This window comes from Sinohyriopsis cumingii, chromosome 4 (genome assembly GCF_028554795.1).
Source record: "Sinohyriopsis cumingii isolate HCF-2022 chromosome 4, ASM2855479v2, whole genome shotgun sequence".
Taxonomy (NCBI): Eukaryota; Metazoa; Mollusca; class Bivalvia; order Unionida; family Unionidae; genus Sinohyriopsis; species Sinohyriopsis cumingii.
Genome location: NC_142964.1, coordinates 133,503,977 through 133,526,932, shown reverse-complemented (window position 1 = coordinate 133,526,932; position 22,956 = coordinate 133,503,977). Strand labels below are relative to the sequence as shown.

General features: G+C 34.3%; 1 protein-coding gene across 1 annotated transcript in view; it reads right to left on the bottom strand.

Moving 5' to 3' along the window:
• The window catches only part of LOC149802116 (adhesion G protein-coupled receptor V1-like), a 513,020-nt gene that overhangs the window by 154,110 nt on the left and 335,954 nt on the right, over nt 1–22,956 (bottom strand). The window contains exons 64-72 of the mRNA XM_089956897.1: nt 22,233–22,437; nt 19,674–19,832; nt 19,249–19,396; nt 13,535–13,706; nt 12,458–12,587; nt 9,416–9,592; nt 7,646–7,885; nt 7,182–7,304; nt 2,943–3,110 (exon numbers count right to left, since the gene is read on the bottom strand). Of these exons, the coding sequence (XP_089813023.1) occupies nt 2,943–3,110; nt 7,182–7,304; nt 7,646–7,885; nt 9,416–9,592; nt 12,458–12,587; nt 13,535–13,706; nt 19,249–19,396; nt 19,674–19,832; nt 22,233–22,437 (1,522 nt within the window). The remainder of the gene's footprint in view (nt 1–2,942; nt 3,111–7,181; nt 7,305–7,645; nt 7,886–9,415; nt 9,593–12,457; nt 12,588–13,534; nt 13,707–19,248; nt 19,397–19,673; nt 19,833–22,232; nt 22,438–22,956) is intronic.

Here is a 22,956-nt window from a genome sequence, read left to right as displayed (position 1 = left end):
TAAACTATATATATATATATATATATATATATATATATATATATATATATATATATATATATATATATATATATATATATATATATATATATATATAATGGAATTTAGTATTTTAATACTGAACACAATACAATGAACAGTAATTATTTATATCTTTCAAATAATGCACATTATTGTACTCTTCTTAAGATGACCTCAAGGGAGAATAGTTGTTGACCAAATGAGTTACTCGCTGTAAATAAATTATTATTATTGTTAGTTGACCTTTTTTTTACTGAAAAATTTATTCATTTAACAATGACATACAAAAAAAAATTGTAAACTCGAGATGTCTGCAGTGCACAAAAGTACTATCAATTCAAAAAATTTATATTTTCATAAGCATATTCCAATTTAGAAATGCATATTGTATGCACTATGTTTATTAGTTTTATGATGGTATTCATTACACAATACCTGCATCTACGGTTATTTAGACTATGGCTAGATGACGATGGAGGATTTCAGAACTTAATCAGACAATGAGGATGAATTCCTGGAGTTTAGATATGGTATAGGATATTGCAAATCACAAATATCTGGACTTAATTTTCATGTTTATTTGTAAAGACACATAGAATTAACAGATTATGGGATATTGCAAATCACAAATATGTGGACTTAATTTTCATGTTTATTTGTAAAGACACATAGAATTAACAGATTATGGGATGTTGCAAATCACAAATATGTGGACTTAATTTTCATGTTTATTTGTAAAGACATAGAATTAACAGATTATGGGATATTGCAAATCACTAATATGTGGACTTAATTTTCATGTTTATTTGTAAAGACACATAGAATTAACATATTATGGGATATTGCAAATCACAAATATGTGGACTTAATTTTCATGTTTATTTGTAAGGCACATGGAATTAACATATTATGGGATATTGTAAATCGGATCATTCAGAACTAGTTTTATACCAGTATGTGACCTATAATTGAATTCATGGGTTTATCATACAAATGGGCCTATCTATCAATCATGATACATCCATCCATCTATGTATCCAGTTGGGGTCATTTATTTTTTCAGTGTCAACTCGACTCACTGACAAAATACATCATGGCCTATGGAAGAGTGAAAGAGAAATTGCCTTTCTGTGGCCCTTAAAAGGGGTGGGTGAGCGACTTATAGTTGAGCTGACTAATAAGCGAGAATATACATCATGCTCATACTTTCATTCATATCTGTATTCATCCGATCAATCTTTTATTCTTTCTTTTGCTCACTGGTAATTTCCCATACTTAGAACAAAAATATCTTCAACATTTGAAATTTTTCGTCAAAATTATACCACTTTTATCAGTGACTTATGTTGATCATGTGACCTATAATGGTCATGTGATACAATGAGACTAGTGTAGATGTATGGTAATTCAAGCCCCTAATACAGATTAACTGGAGGAAGTAGAACATGTGAAATCAGCACTAAGGGTAAATGGCTATCGAGAGGGGATTTTCAAACTTCCAGAAAAGCGGGGGAAAAACACCACAAAAATCCAATAGTAGCCTAAAAGAACCAATGTTGGCATGCCATATATATGTAATACATCAGAAGTCCTAATTACAGCATTCAGACAACAAGGGATCAACAAATACCATACAACTCTTTAAGATAACAACTTACACATATGAAGTAGAAAACTGAACATTTTGAATTATATGGGGAGGTTTATTACATAAAATGTAATTATTGCAAAAAGGATTACATTGGGGAAACAGGTCGAGTGTTAGAAACCAGGATTAAGGAACACATCAGAAGGAAGTAGGTCATACATATCATACATGAACATTGTAGCAATATGGGACATACCATCATCCCCAATCAACCAAGGTGATCACATCACAAGACTATATCTGGAAAAGGAAGGTGAAGTAGGTGATCAAAATATGACAGTGGAGGATAGCACTAAACAAGGATGAGGGGCATGATTTACCAGGCATCTAACCCAGTCTCCTCTTATTGATGAAGGCAATTTGATATTGATGAAAATCTCAAACTCTGAAGATAATTCTGCTCTGAGTATAAGAAATTATATATGCATTCTTACTTCCAATTTTTTATTAAAAAAAAAGAATAAAAAACCTGTAGTCAATTGCCGCAAATCTGACTCCTGTGCCACATGGGATTCCAATGTTTAAGCACAAGTGACTCCTGTGCCACATGGGATTCCAATGTGTAAGTACAACTGACTCAAGTGCCACTTGTGATTCCAATGTTTAAGTACAACTAATTCAAGTGCCACATGGGATTCCAATGTTTAAGCACAACTGACTCAAGTACCACATGGGATTCCAATGTTTAAGTACAACTGACTCAAGTACCACATGGGATTCCAGTGTTTAAGCACAACTGACTCAAGTACCACATGGGATTCCAATGTGTAAATACAACTGATTCAAGTGTCACTTGTGATTCCAATGTTTAAGTACAATTGACTCAAGTACCACATGGGATTCCAATGTTTAAGTACAACTGACTCAAGTGCCACATGGGATTCCAATGTTTAAGCACAACTGACTCAAGTACCACATGGGATTCCAATGTTTAAGCATAACTGACTCAAGTGCCACATGGGATTCCAATGTTTAATCATGATTGATTCAAGTGCCACATGGGATTCCAATGTTTAATCATGACTGATTCAAGTTCCACATGGGATTAATGACATAAGAAAACTGCATGCATCATTCCAGCTGGGATGGAACCCGCCTGGTCAAGTCAGAAAATGTTAGCATGTTATTCACAACATCAGTCATGTCACATTGATCACATTTTCATGCATCTCCTACAGGTATGTTAATATCAAAAAGGATATAAAACTATCCAAAACTTCATCTTTATCATTTATATTGCTGTTTAGTTTAACACACATGTGTGCAGTTTTACCTGTGAAAAAAGCAGGGAGCCAGAGAAAGGGTCATAGAAGTCATAAATGGCCTCTGCATTAAGCCTCCACTGGACATTGACCACACCATCAGCCCCCTGAACTCTTTCAATGATCAACTGTGCCTGTCCATTAGGATCATTAGGGAATGTTGATTCACGCACCACTGCCTGTAAACATGTTAAACTGTTATTAATCATGCCTTCATTACCATAAGTGAAGGTACATAAAGCAAATTATGCAATTACAGGAGGTAATTAATGGTCTTGCAAAAACAATTCTCTTAGTGTTGAACTCAAGGTCAAAGAGGTCAATAACCTTGTCAAATGTTGCCAGAAAGATGACAAAACTGAACTTAAATCTGATATAATGGATACAACATTTTAGATCAGAATTGATATCAACCTTTGTGGTCATTCTAATATGCTTAAGAATATAAAAGATGTTAAACAGGGACAATATTGCTTTCCTGCACTGATGGAACAATTTGAAAGCCAGTCTTAAAGACTGAATGACCTTTTGGATAAATTTAACCTCAATTCACTAACACATCTGGATACTAATTTAGAAGACATGAAAAAACAAACATGAAAAATAGAAACACTATTAGTCATGATCATACACTAACACCATAAGACACTGTCATACTGTAACACTAATATAACTGTCATACTGTAACACTAATATAACTGTCATACTGCAACACTAATATAACTGTCATACTGTAACACTAATATAACTGTCATACTGCAACACTAATATAACTGTCATACTGTAACACTAATATAACTGTCATACTGTAACGCTAATATAACTGTCATACTGTAACACTAATATAACTGTCATACTGTAACATTAATATAACTGTCATACTGCAACACAATAAACCACTGTAATACTGCAAATCTATAAACCATTGTCATACTGTAACACTATAAACCAGTTATACTTCAACACTACAAACTACTGTATACTGCAACACTATATGTCACTGTCATACTGTAACTCTATAAACCAGTTATACTGCAACACTACCAACCACTGTATAATGTAACACTATAAACCAGTCATACTGTAACACTATAAAATACTGCCATACTATAACATTATAAACCATGTCATTCTAAAGCATTAAAAAAACCCTGTCATACTGAAACACTTTAAACCACTTTGTACTGTAACACTATAAACCACTGTACACTGTAACACTATAAACCATTGTCCTACTATAACAATATAAGCCACTTTGTACTGTAATAATATAAACCACTGTCATAATATAACACTATAAATCATTGTCAGACTCAGTCTTTCCATCAACACTTTGTTAAAGGTATTAATAAAATAGGGCTATTTTATTTAAAAGAGATGGAATAAGTAGTAGAAGATAGGTATACTTTATATGAAAACTAGTATGAAATTCATGCAAATTACTGACAAAAATAAAACTATTACTTGACATACCTTTGTAAACTTGAAGAAAAACATGCTATTACCCATACACTAGCTGTCTCATTAGACAGGCCATGTCTAACACCCAGTTCCAATTCAAAGAGACCAAACATGAACCAGCATTTCTATGGCCATTCATGCAGTGTATAATCAATATTACCCACATACTAGCTGTCTCATTAGACAGGCTGCCTCTAAACACCCAGTTCCAATTCAAAGAGACCAGACATGAACCAGCATTGCTATGGCCATTCATGCAGTCTATACTCAATATTCAACATAAAATTCAAAAAACAAAGTAAGGACAATAGAGTTATTTTAGAAAAAGTAGGAAAAAATATGAAGTCTGACAAAAAAGTAGGAAAAGCTAGTGTCATTGGAAAGACTGCCTACTGTAACACTATAAGCAATTGCCACAGTGATACACTTATGAGCCATAGTCATAACATTGTTACAACTCCATGGTCTTTAACTAACTCACAGAAAAGAGTGAAAACCAACAAGTTTTGCAAAATTCAGCAAATAATCTAATTTCAGAATACAAAGTGAAATTTTGAAAGAACTTAGGGTATTGTGAATTAAATCCCAAAGGGTCCAAAAACTTCTATCATAAATCTGAATGAATACAGTTCTAATTAAATTTCAGTGGTGTTCCAAAAAGCTTAAACTCTGAATGTGATGATGTGCCTATAGTGACCTCTGACATGGAGATGAGTCAACAATCTTTTGATGAATGACAATGATATAATCCAAGATGAATAATAATTTGAATAAATAATTCCACTCAAATCAAATACTGAACACAACAATACAGATGCTTTTGATTCAGATGTTATAGCAAGAATGAGTCATTTTTCAAGTAAACAAGGTTATATATAAAACTAAGACACAAAAGCAAAACCAGGATGAGGGTCACAAGTTCATTTCTAGAAATTTAAAGTCGTCAACAAGATAAAATCTATTACTAAAATTATAATAAAGAATATGGTAAACATCAGGTAGACCAGGTTTTTTTTTATGGGGGAATTCCAATGTCCTAGACCTAGACCCAAATAAACATGTTTACCTCTACTGATAATGATCTGAATATTTAATTGACACTCATAAAGAAATATTATCTATATATTATGTTATTTGCAAAGAAAATTAACTTGATTTTGGACAAGGTCAAGTACCAAGTACCTAATATGATTATACAGTATGCGTAATCAATGAGAAAAAACTAACAGATACAAATTAAATATACATAATACTATAATACTCTAAGTTAATGTCATATGGTAACACTAAATACCACTGTTATTCAGTAACACTATAAACCAATGTCATATAGTAACACTATTAGGCTACTATCATACTATAACATTATAAGCCACTGTTATACTGCAACACTATTAAGCCACTGTCATACCATAACACTATAAACCACTGTTATACTGCAACACTATTAAGCCACTGTCATACCATAACACTATAAACCACTGTTACACTGTAACATTATAAGCCTACTGTCATCCTTTAACACTATAAGCTATTATTATACTGTAACACTATAAACCACTGTTATACTGTAACACTATAAACCACTGTTATACTGTAACACTATAAGCCACTGTTATACTGTAACACTATAAACCACTGTTATACTGTAACACTATAAACCACTGTTATACTGTAACACTATAAACCACTGTTATACTGTAACACTATAAACCACTGTTATACTGTAACACTATAAGCCATTGCTATACTGTAAGATTTTGAGCCACTGTTATATGACAAAAATACAAGCCACTGTTAAAATCTAATGCTATAAGCCGAGATCATCCTGTAACAATATAAGCCATTGAAATACTGTAACATTATACACCTACTGTCATACTGTAACACTATAAGTCATTGTTATACTGTAATAATATAAATCACTGTTATACTGGAACACTATGAGCCATTGTTATACTGGAACACTTTGAGTCACAGTTATATGACACAGATATAAGCCACTGTTATAGTCTAATGCTATAAGCCAAGGTCATCTGTAATAATATAAGCCAATGAAATACTGTAACATTCTAAGCATACTGTCATACTGTAACATTATAAGTCATTGTCATACTGTAACACTATAAATCACCATTATATTGTAAAACTATAAGCCATTGTTACAGTGTATGGCCCTGCCAAATGGTTTTCTAATGTAACTGAATCATGAACATGTGTGAACCAGACATAATAATTAACATGCTGTTAAAGGACAGCTTAAAATATGTAACAAACTAAATCCTATTGTGTCCTGTTCTAAAGCTGGAGCAAGCATTTCTAAGAGAGGATTCTAATTATTCTAATCAGAACACTTACAATATACAGGAACTACATTTTCATGGAGTCAGAAGTTTCTTCTTTTGCTTTTCACTCACAAACTTAGCTTTCACCACGTTCCATTCTATGTAGTACAAACCAAGCTTTCACCACATTCCATTCTATGTAGTACAAACCTAACTTTCACCACATTCCATTCTATGTAGTACAAACCTAATTTTCACCACATTCCATTCTATGTAGTACAAACCTAACTTTCACCACATTCCATTCTATGTAGTACAAACCTAACTTTCACCACATTCCATTCTATGTAGTACAAACCTAACTTTCACCACATTCCATTCTATGTAGTACAGACCAAACTTTCACCACAATCCATTTTATGTAGTACAAACCTAACTTTCACCACATTCCATTCTATCTATTTATCAGTAAAGACAAAAGGCAAATTCTTCATTTCCAGTTACCTCTGTTGTAACAAATCGGAAAAGGCCATTGGGAGAATCATTTTTTAGTATGGCAATCCTCACAGAATTGATAGGTCCAAGAAGACCTCCTCCACTGATGCCAATCAACCTGACATCAAAGGTCTGTAAAGTAGAATAATGTTACAAGAATGAGCTAAATGGGTAAACTGCAAACATAGGTCTTTATTATGACATAAGATAAATAATCAAGTTACAGAAAAAAAAAATAAAGGAGTATGTGAGGAAGGAAAATATCTCAATGTTCTAGCAAAAAGAATTATTTTCATAAATAGTAGAAATGATTAATGAATGCCAAGAATGTTTACAAAATACAAAAAGTTATCAGAATAAACGACAAATTCTCTAGTGATGACATTGAATATTACATTAGCTTTATTATTTTTACCATATACAACAAGATATGTCATTGGGTTTTAGAGTAATGACGCAGAATGTGTGCATACTTCCATATCTTCTGGAATAGTGTCATCAATGATAGTAATGTAAATATTGGCACTTTGCTCTGCATCTGCCAATCTCAAAGTCCCACTTGATGGTGCAAAGTCTAGTATAGAAGCCTCCCTTGGTTCTGCTTGCCATGTTACTGTAACTGGGCCAAATAAACCAACACTGCGGCTCACTTGTAAGGCCAGAGTTGTGTTCTTCCCATATTCTTCATAAGTGTCAATCCGCCCCTCAATGTTCTAGTAAAAAAGAATGTACTCCAGTAGCAAAAATAATTATTCATGAGTATTGTAATCATGTGTGAAGGAGGAACAAACTGGTGCTTTTCGTTCAATGTCAATCTATTGCTTGATTAATAGCTAGAAAATATATTTTGGTGAATGCTAATGAACTATCAAATTTGTGTATTTATACATATCAGTGTGCATAAACTTTCCATGATGAATCTGGAAAGGCACCAAAGCTACTATGGAAGATTTTAATAATAATAATAATAATAATAATAATAACAACAGAGTAAAACCTGTTATGAATGACCTCTGCTATGAGTGACCACCTGTCATTTCCAACCTTGGAAATTGGTCTTTTTGTGTATACCTGTTATGAGAGACCACCTGTCTTAAGAGACCATTTTTCTTTTGCTGGCAGACAGGGCAGTCTCTCATAACAGGTTTTACTGTAATAATAATAATAATAATAATAATAATAATAATAATAATATAATAATAATAATACTTAAGTATTTCTATTCATAGCATAATCCAAATAGTTTACAAAATGTCATCTCCTTTGGGGCCCTATATTATTTACAAGACTTTCTGGGCACTGTATTAATAGTTTTGTACAAGCGCTAATGAGAATTGTACACCTGGATGTGTTGTATCATCACCATGGAAATCTGTTGTTGTAAACAAATTTCCCGAATAAAGAGGCAGATCATTAATAAAGATAAGAAATATGAAAAGACATAGTACTGACCCCTGTGGAACACCATATTGTACAAGATGCTCATTCTGACAGCACCCCATTCATTGTTACTTTTGTAAACTCTGTGAGATGGGATATAAACCACTTTGAAGCTATCTCTGTGCATCTACTTAGTTTATTTAGAAAACATTTGTAGTCCACTAAGTCAAATGCTTTATAAAAGTGTATTATGACAAAGCTTACATTTATCTAGTGCTTTTACGAATAGTCATCTACCTATGAACACTATTAAAACAGTATCACATGAGGGATTGACCTGAATCCTGACTGCTGTTGTTTAAAAATATTGTAGTTTATGAATAAATCCATTAGACAGTCATGTACTTTATTTATCTTTTAATTTGGAAACAATAGGAAAAATCAATCAAAGATTTGTAAAATTTGGAATGAATGGGAAGAGTTAAAAAAATTTGGAAAGAATGGGAAGAATTAAAAAAATCTGGAAAGAATGGGAAGAATTGAAACAAGCCTAAACCTATCATTATTTGTTGATCCATTTCTGTTAACTGGGATGATAGTATCTACTTTCAAGCCATGGATGATCTCCCCAGTTGTGACATGTAATTTACAAATTTTTGCTATATGCAGTAAACAGCACTATGGCTAATTCATGAAACATAATTACTACACTTGTCAATCATATATGTTATCAGTGATGGGCTTCATAACAAAAATGGGCACTTAAAAATCTAATAGTTTTTATATGGGTAATTCCAAATTTCTTGTAAACTTTAACATTTGCTTTTGTATGTTTAGCTGGCCGAGGAATTTTTTAGTCTTACCGTTGTAACATTGAACTGCACTATTCCATTGGCATTGTCATTTTCTGGTATTGTAATTGTGACAACATTGCCTGGGATCTTGATGCTGGGTTCAGACCCAGGTACAGGAGTCCGACCAAGAAGAATTACACTTGTGATGTTAACCAGGAATGTCTCTGTAGTTTCTGGAATAGAATCCTAAAACAAGCAGAGAGATTTCTTACGATTAAACAGAAGCCGATTTTAATGTCAATAATATTTTTCTACTAAAATGTTAGAAAAAAGAAATGTCTTTGCAGTAAAAAATAAAATGATGATCAAGGGATTAAATGTCTGTGATACATCATTTCTATGGTATATACCTGTCCATTTCTATGACATATACCTGTCCATTTTGATGGTATATACATGTCTATTTCTGAGATATATACTTGTTCATTTCTGTGATGTGTACTTGTCCATTTCTGTGATATATACTTGTCCATTTCAACGTAAAAAGGCAAAATATACATTGTATTACTTTCAAGAAGATGTCTTTGAAATAGAAACAGCAAATTAAGAAATTGTATGAGTTTGCTGTTCTCAACCTTTTTTTTTACATTATCATCACCCCACCCCATCCACACACACCCAACATGAAAGCAATGATATTGAGTAACTCTTGGATTCTACATTTAAAGACATGTTTCTTGTTGCACATTGAAATATGTACACTTAGTCATAAAACTCAGGTAGACATTTGTAGAGGGTCTTTTGTAGATGTATGAAAAACAAACAAGTAATAAACTGCCTGTTGCTTTCCTATGTAAAACATAGTTTTAATTCAACTTTATTTATCTTTCTCCTTCATACAACACCATCTGAAATTTAAAATGTATCAATTCACAACATCCTGCATTAATGAAATTAGGCTGTACTAAATAAGCATTAGAATTATTAGATTGGACTGTCCTAAATGAACAGTGAATTGATAAAAATATGCTGTACTAAATAAGTATTAGAATTACTAGATTGGACTGTCCTAAATGAACAGTGCATTGATAAAAATATGCTGTACTAAATAAGTATTAGAATTACTAGATTGGACTGTCCTAAATGAACAGTGAATTGATAAAAATATGCTGTACTAAATAAGCATTAGAATTACTAGATTGGACTGTCCTAAATGAACAGCGCATTGATAAAAATATTCTGTACTAAATAAGTATTAGAATTACTAGATTGGACTGTCCTAAATGAACAGTGCATTGATAAAAATATGCTGTACTAAATAAGCATTATAATTATTAGATTGGACTGTCCTAAATGAACAGTGCATTGATAAAAATATGCTATACTAAATAAGCATTAGAATTATTAGACTGGTCTGTCCTAAATGAACAGTGCATTGATAAAAATATGCTGTACTAAATAAGCATTAGAATTATTAGACTGGACTGTCCTAAATGAATGGTGCATTGATAAAACTATGCTGTACTAAATAAACATTAGAATTATTAGACTGGACTGTCCTAAATGAACAGTGCATTGATAAAAATATGCTATACTATATAAGCATTAGAATTATTAGACTGGACTGTCCTAAATGAACAGTGCATTGATAAAAATATGCTGTACAAAATAAACATTATATGGACACCATGCATCTGTACCAAATAAACAATTACAATTTGGCTGTATTACCCCTCCCCAATGTACTAATTGGATTGGGTTGTACAAAAGAAAAATTCTGATGAGATTAGGCTGTACTTAATAAAAATTCTGATGAGATTAGGCTGTACTTAATAAAAATTCTGATGAGATTAGCTGTACTAAATAAATATACCGATGAGATTTAAGGCTGTATTTAATAAACATTACCTTGATAATATTACTCTAAATTAAAATTTTCTGATACTATTAGGCTGTAATAAACAAACATACTGATGACATTAGGCTGTATGAAATAAACATACTGATGACATTAGGCTGTAATAAATAAACATACTGATGACATTAGGCTGGATGAAATAAACATACTGATGACATTAGGCTGCATGAAATAAACGTACTGATGGAATTATGCTGTATGAAAAATACATACTGATGACATTAGGCTGTATGAAATAAACATACTGATGGAATTAGGCTGTATGAAATAAACATACTGATGACATTAGGCTGTATGAAATAAACATACTGATGACATTAAGCTGTAGTAAATAAACATACTGATGACATTAGGCTGTATGAAATAAACATACTGATGACATTAGGCTGTAATAAATAAACATACTGATGACATTAGGCTGTATGAAATAAACATACTGATGGGATATTAGTTTGTACTAAATGAACATACTGATGGGATATTAGTTTGTACTAAATGAACATACTGATGAGAATGGACTGCATTAAAATCACACTGATGAGATTGGGCATTATTAAATACACATACTGATGAGATTGGGCATTATTAAATATACACACTGATGAGATTAGGCAGTACTATATAAACATACTTGTGAGATTAAGCTGTACTATATAAACATTATAAAGATATGAACATACTGTACTAAATAAACATATTGATTAGCTGCACTCATAACATATTGATGATATTGGGCAGTACCAAATTCACATTAATTTAATGAAATCAGACTGTAATAAATAAACATTATGCTTATCAGATTACTCTGTACAAATAAACATTATATTTACCTGATTACTGTGTACTAAATAAACATTACATTGACCTGATTAATGTGTACTAAATAAACATTACATTGACCTGATTAATGTGTACTAAATAAACATTACTTTGACCTGATTACTGTGTATTAAATAAAGATTACATTGCAATGATTACTGTGTGCTAAATAAACATTTCACTGATGATATTAAGCTGCACTATGTAATAACCATTAAATTTATGAGATTAGGGCATTCTTAAAAAATATCTTAAAAAGGAAGACTTTACAACTGAATTCAAATCTGACTTTTACAGATCTTGTAATTCCCCGATACAGTTCATAAATTAGTATGTGTTAATGACTGCCAAATTCTCCAGTATTATGGCCTTACCTGTCTGATGACGATGTTTACAGGAACCCTAGTCACATTCTCTTGGATGACCACTGTCCCCTGCCTGGCAATGTAGTCTGCCCCAGATACTGCCTGCTGTTCCAAAGGGGCCAATGCATTGATAGATGTCCTAAAACAGCACACAGATATTTACGTGTCACCTAAACTTAAAACACATTCTTTGACAGAAAAGAAGCACTAATGTTGTGGAAACAGAGTTGTCTAACCTTTTATGTCTAGAAAGATAGCATTGTAGTCTATGTACAATTTATCATCTACCTTATAGTGATCTTCATAACTCATTTATTTTTAATTTTAGGCTTTTGGTAATTCCCACCCCCAACACACACACACACACACACACACACAAATCAACACTCAAGTATCGATTACTTTTGCCTAATACCTGTACTACTGAACATACAGTGGGTAAACTGTTCTCAATGAAACCAGAAATACGTTGTTGTTGTTGTTGTTGTAGGGTTTAACACCATTTTTCAGTCCATGATAGGCTATACATGGCGGCCAGTACTAATGGTGGAGGAAGAACCCAGGAAAACCCCGGAAAGAACCACCGACCCACGAGAAGCTACTGGCAAGCTTTCTCACATACCCACATTGGCTGAATCCGAGACTCGAACCCATGCAGACAGAGGTGAGATGGCAGTGATCCGTAACAAAGAGAACTTTAGACCACTCATCCACTCAGGGCCCCCAGAAATACATCTGCACAATGTATGTTGTAAAATGCATTATACTAGTGTAACAACTAATGCATAAATCTTCAAAATCACATGAGATGTGCAGCCTAATTTTTACATCACTAACATACAATAAGAAGGCAGGCCATGATCTGCTTGTTGAGCCTAAATCCAAGTTTTGGTAAAATGGCCAAATAATATGAATGTGGCCAACTGGACTTGCAAAACTGACCATAGAAAATACTTTAAAACAGTAAATCAAGGGCTTTGACAGATGGACAAACAAATATACTGATGGACACACACACACATGGACACCAAAGTAATCACTATGCTGAGCTTCCACCAAGGTGACCTTGACATCTTTTCTACTCACTGAAATGTTACTTGCAGATCCCCCATCATGCCTTGCTCCCTGACAATATACAAGGTTTCCACAGAGTCTGTATCTTTGGGTTCCTGGACTATCACCAGAGTTGTCTCCCAACTAACAACGCCATATGGAGAGTCATTTGCTAGCACTGTTACTTTGGCTGTCTTGTTCATTCCTAAAACAAAATTCTTGTTTTGAAATAGCATGTTGCCAACACTGGAGAGGGGTATCTAAATTCATATGACCATTATATTAGTACATGGTAATCATAGTTTCATATCTAGTCATCCATATAACTGCAATAGTGAAAATACTAACCAGAGTAACAAGTTAGGAGAATGGATGTTTATGATGCATCTCAAAGTTTCAGTTTTCTTTTCCAGTTAGACACTATTTTGTCCTTTCATTTAATACTTGTCTCCTATAAGATATTTTCAGCTGAAAAACTGTACACATTTTCATTCTTTTTAGATTTCCAGTAGGGGTACGGAAGAAGGGTTAATTATTTCTCCATAAAAAAATCTGGCCATTTCCCAAATTACCAGTATGTGTACTTCATAAGGGTTAATTATTTCTCCGTAATAATTAATCTTATCATATCCCAAATTACCAGTAGGGGTGCTTTATAAGGGTTAATTATTTCTCCATCAAAAAGCTGGTAATATCCCAAATTACCAGTAGGGGTGCTTCATAAGGGTTAATTATTTATCCATAAAAGGTAGTGATGCAAGACACAAGACCTGCTCTACTCATAGCTACACATTACTATGCAACCCAAAATGATACTAATGCAAGGCAAGGTCTAGTCATACCTACATGTTACTATGCAACCCAGAGTGGTACTGATGCAAGACATGGTCTAGTCATATCTACATGTTACTATGCAACCCAGATTGGTACTGATGCAAGACATGGTCTAGTCATACCTACATGTTACTATGCAACCCAGAGTGGTACTGATGCAAGACATGGTCTAGTCATATCTACATGTTACTATGCAATCCAGAGTGGTACTGATGCAAGACATGGTTTAGTCATACCTACATGTTACTATGCAACCCAGAGTGGTACTGATGCAAGACATGGTCTAGTCATACCTACATGTTACTATACAATCCAGAGTGGTACTGATGCAAGACATGGTCTTGTCATACCTACATGTTACTATGCAACCCAGATTGGTACTGATGCAAAACATGGTTTAGTCATACCTACATGTTACTATACAATCCAGAGTGGTACTGATGCAAGACATAGTCTAGTCATACCTACATGTTACTATGCAACCCAGAGTGGTACTGATGCAAGACATGGTCTTGTCATACCTACATGTTACTATGCAACCCAGAGTGGTACTGATGCAAGACATGGTCTTGTCATACCTACATGTTACTATGCAACCCAGAGTGGTACTGATGCAAGACATGGTCTAGTCATACCTACATGTTACTATGCAACCCAGAGTGGTACTGATGCTAGACATGGTCTAGTCATACCTACATGTTACTATGCAACCCAGAGTGGTACTGATGCAAGACATGGTCTTGTCATACCTACATGTTACTATGCAACCCAGAGTGGTACTGATGCAAGACATGGTCTTGTCATACCTACATGTTACTATGCAACCCAGAGTGGTACTGATGCAAGACATGGTCTAGTCATACCTACATGTTACTATGCAACCCAGAGTGGTACTGATGCAAGACATGGTCTTGTCATACCTACATGTTACTATGCAAACCAGAGTGGTACTGATGCAAGACATGGTCTAGTCATACCTACATGTTACTATGCAACCCAGAGTAGTACCAATGCAAGACATGGTCTAGTCATACCTACATGTTACTATGCAACCCAGAGTAGTACCAATGCAAGACATGGTCTAGTCATACCTACATGTTATTATGCAACCCAGATTGGTACTGATGCAAGACATGGTCTAGTCATACCTACATGTTACTATACAATCCAGAGTGGTACTGATGCAAGACATGGTCTAGTCATATCTACATGTTACTATGCAACCCAGATTGGTACTGATGCAAAACATGGTTTAGTCATACCTACATGTTACTATACAATCCAGAGTGGTACTGATGCAAGACATGGTCTAGTCATACCTACATTTTACTATGCAACCCAGAGTGGTACTGATGCAAGACATGGTCTTGTCATACCTACTTGTTACTATGCAACCCAGAGTGGTACTGATGCAAGACATGGTCTTGTCATACCTACATGTTACTATGCAACCCAGAGTGGTACTGATGCAAGACATGGTCTAGTCATACCTACATGTCACTATGCAACCCAGAGTGGAACTGATGCAAGACATGGTCTAGTCATACCTACATGTTACTATGCAACCCAGAGTGGTACTGATGCAAGACATGGTTTAGTCATACCTACATGTTGCTATGCAACCCAGAGTGGTACTGATGCAAGACATGGTCTAGTCATACCTACATGTTACTATACAATCCAGAGTGGTACTGATGCAAGACATGGTCTTGTCATACCTACATGTTACTATGCAACCCAGAGTGGTACTGATGCAAGACATGGTCTTGTCATACCTACATGTTACTATGCAACCCAGAGTGGTACTGATGCAAGACATGGTCTAGTCATACCTACATGTTACTATGCAACCCAGAGTGGTACTGATGCAAGACATGGTCTTGTCATACCTACATGTTACTATGCAACCCAGAGTGGTACTGATGCAAGACATGGTCTAGTCATACCTACATGTTACTATGCAACCCAGAGTGGTACTGATGCAAGACATGGTCTTGTCATACCTACATGTTACTATGCAACCCAGAGTGGTACTGATGCAAGACATGGTCTAGTCATACCTACATGTTACTATGCAACCCAGAGTAGTACCAATGCAAGACATGGTCTAGTCATACCTACATGTTATTATGCAACCCAGATTGGTACTGATGCAATACATGGTCTAGTCATACCTACATGTTATTATGCAACCCAGATTGGTACTGATGCAAGACATGGTCTAGTCATACCTACATGTTACTATACAATCCAGAGTGGTACTGATGCAAGACATGGTCTAGTCATATCTACATGTTACTATGCAACCCAGATTGGTACTGATGCAAAACATGGTTTAGTCATACCTACATGTTACTATACAATCCAGAGTGGTACTGATGCAAGACATGGTCTTGTCATACCTACATGTTACTATGCAACCCAGAGTGGTACTGATGCAAGACATGGTCTTGTCATACCTACATGTTACTATGCAACCCAGAGTGGTACTGATGCAAGACATGGTCTTGTCATACCTACATGTTACTATGCAACCCAGAGTGGTACTGATGCAAAACATGGTTTAGTCATACCTACATGTTACTATACAATCCAGAGTGGTACTGATGCAATACACGGTCTAGTCATATCTACATGTTATTATGCAACCCAGAGTGGTACTGATGCAAGACATGGTCTTGTCATACCTACATGTTCTATGCAACCCAGAGTGGTACTGATGCAAGACATGATCTAGTCATATCTACATGTTACTATGCAACCCAGTTTGGTACTAATGCAAAACATGGTCTAGTCATACCTGCATGTTACTATACAATCCAGATTGGTACTGATGCAAGACATGGTTTAGTCATACCTACATGTTACTATGCAACCCAGAGTGGTACTGATGCAAGACATGGTCTAGTCATACCTACATGTTACTATGCAACCCAGAGTGGTACTGATGCAAGACATGGTCTAGTTATACCTACATGTTACTATGCAACCCAGAGTAGTACCAATGCAAGACATGGTCTAGTCATACCTACATGTTATTATGCAACCCAGAGTGGTACTGATGCAAGACATGATCTAGTCATATCTACATGTTACTATGCAACCCAGTTTGGTACTGATGCAAAACATGGTTTAGTCATACCTACATGTTACTATACAATCCAGAGTGGTACTGATGCAAGACATGGTCTAGTCATACCTACATGTTACTATGCAACCCAGAGTGGTACTGATGCAAGACATGATCTAGTCAGATCTACATGTTACTATGCAACCCAGTTTGGTACTGATGCAAGACATGGTCTTGTCATACCTACATGTTACTATGCAACCCAGAGTAGTACCAATGCAAAACATGGTTTAGTCATACCTACATGTTACTATACAACCCAGAGTGGTACTGATGCAAGACATGGTCTAGTCATACCTACATGTTACTATGCAACCCAGTGTGGTACTGATGCAAGACATGGTCTAGTCATATCTACATGTTACTATGCAACCCAGAGTGGTACTGATGCAAGACATGGTCTAGTCATACCTACATGTTACTATGCAACCCAGAGTGGTACTGATGCAAGACATGGTCTTGTCATACCTATATGTTACTATGCAACCCAGTTTGGTACTGATGCAAGACATGGTCTAGTCATACCTACATGTTACTATGCAACCCATATTAGTACCAATGCAAGACATGGTCTAGTTATACCTACATGTTACTAACTATGAAACTTTTGTGAGGTTCTTTGGTCAACACTTTTATGATGTGCTCTATTAATCATTGTCACTAAAAATATTCATTTTGATACATTGTTTGCAATGTTACACTCAGTGCAAGATTTTGTTTTAGTTTAAAGTTTTGCAGGAATACTTGAGAAAAAATGTCAACCCAGAGGTTATATAATCTATACATTTTATAGTGTCTGAAAATCACAAGCCATATAATCTATACATTTTATAGTGTCCAAACATCAAAAGCCATGTAATCTATACATTTTATAGTGTCCAAACATCAAAAGCCATGTAATCTATACATTTTATAGTGTCCAAACATCATAAGCCATATAATCTATACATTTTATAGTGTCCAAACATCAAAAGCCATATAATCTATACATTTTATAGTGTCCAAACATCACAAGCCATATAATCTATACATTTTATAGTGTCCAAACATCATAAGCCATATAATCTATACATTTTATAGTGTCTGAACATACAAGCCATGTAATCTATGCATTTTAATGTGTCTAAACATCACAAACCATGCCCGTAATTTACAATGCCTAATCATTACATACCATACAACAATCTATATCTATTACAGTCAATGTCCAAATTTCACATGCTGGATAATCTCTATATTATTTACATTCAGAATCTTCCCTAGATTAGAATCCCCCTAGATTATAATCCTCTCTACATCAGAATCCTCCCTAGATTATAATCCTCTCTAGATTAAAATCCTCCCTAGATTACAATCCTCTCTAGATTATAATCCTCTCAAGATTACAATCCTCTCTAGATTATAATCCTCTCTATATTAGAATCCTCCCTAGATTATAATCCTCCCTAGATTATAAACCTCTCAAGATTACAATCCTCTCTAGATTATAATCCTCCGTAGATTATAACCCTCCCTAGATTAGAATCCTCCCTAGATTAGAATCCTCTCAAGATTACAATCCTCCCTATATTATAATCCTCTCAAGATTACAATCCTCTCTAGATTAGAATCCTCCCTAGATTATAATCCTCTCAAGATTACAATCCTCTCTAGATTATAATCCTCTCTAGATTAGAATCCTCCCTAGATTATTATCCTCTCTAGACCATAATCCTCCCTAGATTAGAATCCTCTCTAGATTAGAATCCTCTCTATTTAGGATTTGCCATCTTTTATGACTCACCAATTTGTGCACCTTGTCCTACCCGGTCAGTGCCAGAATCTATAACCTCTGTTAACTGGATGTAAGTGACCTCTGCCAGTTCAGGTAGGTCATCATTCCGGATTGTCAGACTTATTGTGGCCACAGACTGACCAGTGGCAAACTCCACCTGTGAACATAGGCAAACATTTACACTAATGCTAAAGAAAGCTGCCTCTTTCCCACCCTTTCCCTGTAAATAATCTTCCTGAAGAAAACAAATAACACCTTCTAATTCAAAAAAAGATTTATGATCAATGATAATTTGCATCAGCTTCTAGTAACTGATAACCTATCATATTTAACATTGATTGATATTAATTTTCTGCCAGTCAATGTCTATGGGTATACTTTAACAGGAATTTAAGGAGAGAAAGAGTATATCCTTGAAAAAGAAAATATCTAACCTTGCCCTCCAGTGGAAAAATATCATTTGTTCCATTTTGGTCTCCTGTGGCAACCCAGCGTACAGATACTAGGCCAAAGTACCCTTGACTACGCAAAACATTGATCTGGATGGTGTTGTCCCGTCCCGTTAGCTCCATAGCCCGGATGTCAAGAGAATCCTGAATTATATATTTCTTTTCAGTAACTTGAATCTTCTACTACAGCCTTGAAATTTAGAACTGTCCAGTCAAACTGGAGATGTTTAGTTCAATGACTAATGTACTGAGTCAAGTAGGAGAAATGGGTTTGTTGTGTCCAACTTCCCGATAGACCGCTTATTCAAAGACCAATACCCCATTCAGGCAGTTCCTCTGTCCTCCTTTTTCTCACACACATACACACACATATATCTATATATATATAATTATAAATATACACTAGACAGAACAGAAAGTGCTATCCCTGGATTTTATTGGAGAATGCTGGATAATAGTAGGCAGAATTAATATATAATACAAACAATACTATCATACAGGTTAGAGAATTTTTAATTTGATCTCTACAAAGATTCGAACACAGGTCTGCCGGTAAACAGCACCATTGCCTTGTCTGCACACACCAGCCCATATTCTATCATGACTGAGCACACATCACCAAAAAATTATGCCACTCAGTTGGTGTTATATGCTCTAGTATGTAGCAGACACACTCACATGACGACCAAATAATTAATTCTCATCTATCTACACAGTCATTCCAGAATCCTATGAAAGAAATCAAGTTATATAGGATTAATTATAGAGAATTATAAATATGCACCAGACCAAAACGATAAAATATCTTCAAATTTATGTGCTATAATTTTTCTACCACCCTATTCTTCATACAATGCTAATTGCTATAATTATTGTGCCACCCTATTCTTCATACAATATTAATTGCTATAATTATTCTACCACCCTATTCTTCATACAATATTAATTGCTATAATTATTCTGCCACCCTATTCTTCATACAATATTAATTGCTATAATTATTCTGCCACCCTATTCCTCATACAATATTAATTGCTATAATTTTTCTACCACCCTATTCTTCATACAATATTAATCCATGAAAATGACAATTATATTTTTGCATGCCAAATTTTTATATAGAAAACTCTTTCTAATTAAAGCTTAGCAAACTTATGTAGCTAAAGTGAGTTAAAAAATAACAATTGATAATTTTCTCAATAAATATTGGCAACCCAGAAAATAATGTGCAAGACATAAGGATACCTATGGTACTCTGATAATTGATGGTATAAATCACTATCATCTTTTGATTCAATTAAACAATTTCCTGGAGTTGTCTCCCTTCTTGCAGAGTATTAGAAGAAGGCAATGTAATGGCAACATTAATATGCATGAATGAAAACCAAAGTTCTGCAGAATGTAATGTCTTGACTGTTCTGCTGATGCAGTATGCATGATTTTCATACAGAAGCTAAGCTATATGCACAACCCTAACAATCACTGAAGCTTGAAAGCAGGTCACAACAACTGCAATTTCCTTCCATGATGAAGAAGTAATTATATTTCATGTTAAACAGTGTCTGAGTAATTGAGCAAAATTTAAAATCTTCATGTTGATGCCTACACTAATAACAATGACAATGCTGTCTGAAATGTGGCACCTGTCTTGCATGTGCTTTGCAGGTGTGAAAAAAATAGTAAAATAGTCCATTAAATTGGGTTTATTTTCCCTCCCCATCAAGTTTTATCACACAAGGTTAACTCTTTTGGCTCCCAAAGGATTAAAATCACTCTCACAAGATAAAATTATTTCAGTTACATACATTTCATATGAAACAAAAGATTTCAATCACTCATGTTACATAAAATTTCATTGGAAAAAATATTAAAATCACTCCAGTTATATACATTTCATGGAAAATAAGATTGAAATCACTCCGGTTAAACAATTTTAATATAAAATAATCACAAATGTAAGATTTTTGGTTGATGACACAATGCACACATTCTTGCAACAAATCTTATGTAGACTGTACTTCTTCAGCCAGAAATTCTGGCAGATGTTGCTCACAGTACAAACTTGTGCACATTAGTATGCAACAGCAGAGAATGGAATCATGCATGGTATTTCACAACTTAACACATAAATTACTTGTATCCCAAGTGCTAACATATGAAATGGCTGAAATGGCAATATTGAATCAGTGATGTCATATAATAATTTAATAGTACTTGGTAACTCTAGTAGGTAGTTAGTCTTGGGTGTTTTGTTTTCCAGTGATGTCATATAATAATTTAGTAGTACTGGTTTCTATCTTCCAGTTACTCATACTGGTTTGTATTCATATATGTAAATAAGCAAAACCTGCACTCCCTTTATTGGTAGAACTGTTTGTTTGCTATAACTTCCCAGAGAGTAGTTCAGATAATTTGCTTTATTTCAAAAGCCCTAATAAAGAACAGTCACATTACGTATTAAGCATTTTTGTCTGCAATTGAGAGGTTTCGGTGATCAAGAATATAATCAGAACTAACTAATACTTGGATCCAAAGGCAACTTACAGCAGCAATTTCAATAATTCCATGAGCATTGTCATTTGACAGTATATTGATGGTGATTCTGTTGTTTGGGCCTATCTCTACACCCCCACTAGGATTTCTCAAGGTCACATAGAAGGTCTCAGTGTCCTCTGGAATTGTGTCCTGCAGGACCATGGCTGTTGTGTGCAGTAAGGTTTGACCTGGGTCAAAGGTCATGGTTACTGTTCTGAAAAATGCAGCAAGTCAATGAGTGTGGTTAATATTGTTTGTTTCCTGCAGGTGATTCAAACAATAAAAATAAGCCCCAGATGACTCTCTGACTATTAAAAAATAACATATCATATGATGAAACTTGATGATCAAATAGTTTTCCATATTCTACAATAACCACAAACAGTTCCATTAGAACAAATTCCCATATCCTTGAGATAACATGAATCCATGACAAGCCTTAACACACACAAAAAAAATAAAAAATGACACACACTCTTCTTGAAATTAATGTTAGACTACAACATAGACTTGCTACCAAACATTTTATGAAAAAGATTTCTTTTTCTGTAAGTGAGAAATTAATTTCTAATCCAAAGTAAATGAAGTAAAACTTGTTTTCTTATTTCTCCTGATAAATAACATGCAGCAATAACCTTTAAATTTTATAATGAATATACAGATGTATGAAATAAGAACAATGTGACAAAACCTTGTTAATCTATCAGTATGAACTTTATCACAATTTGAACAG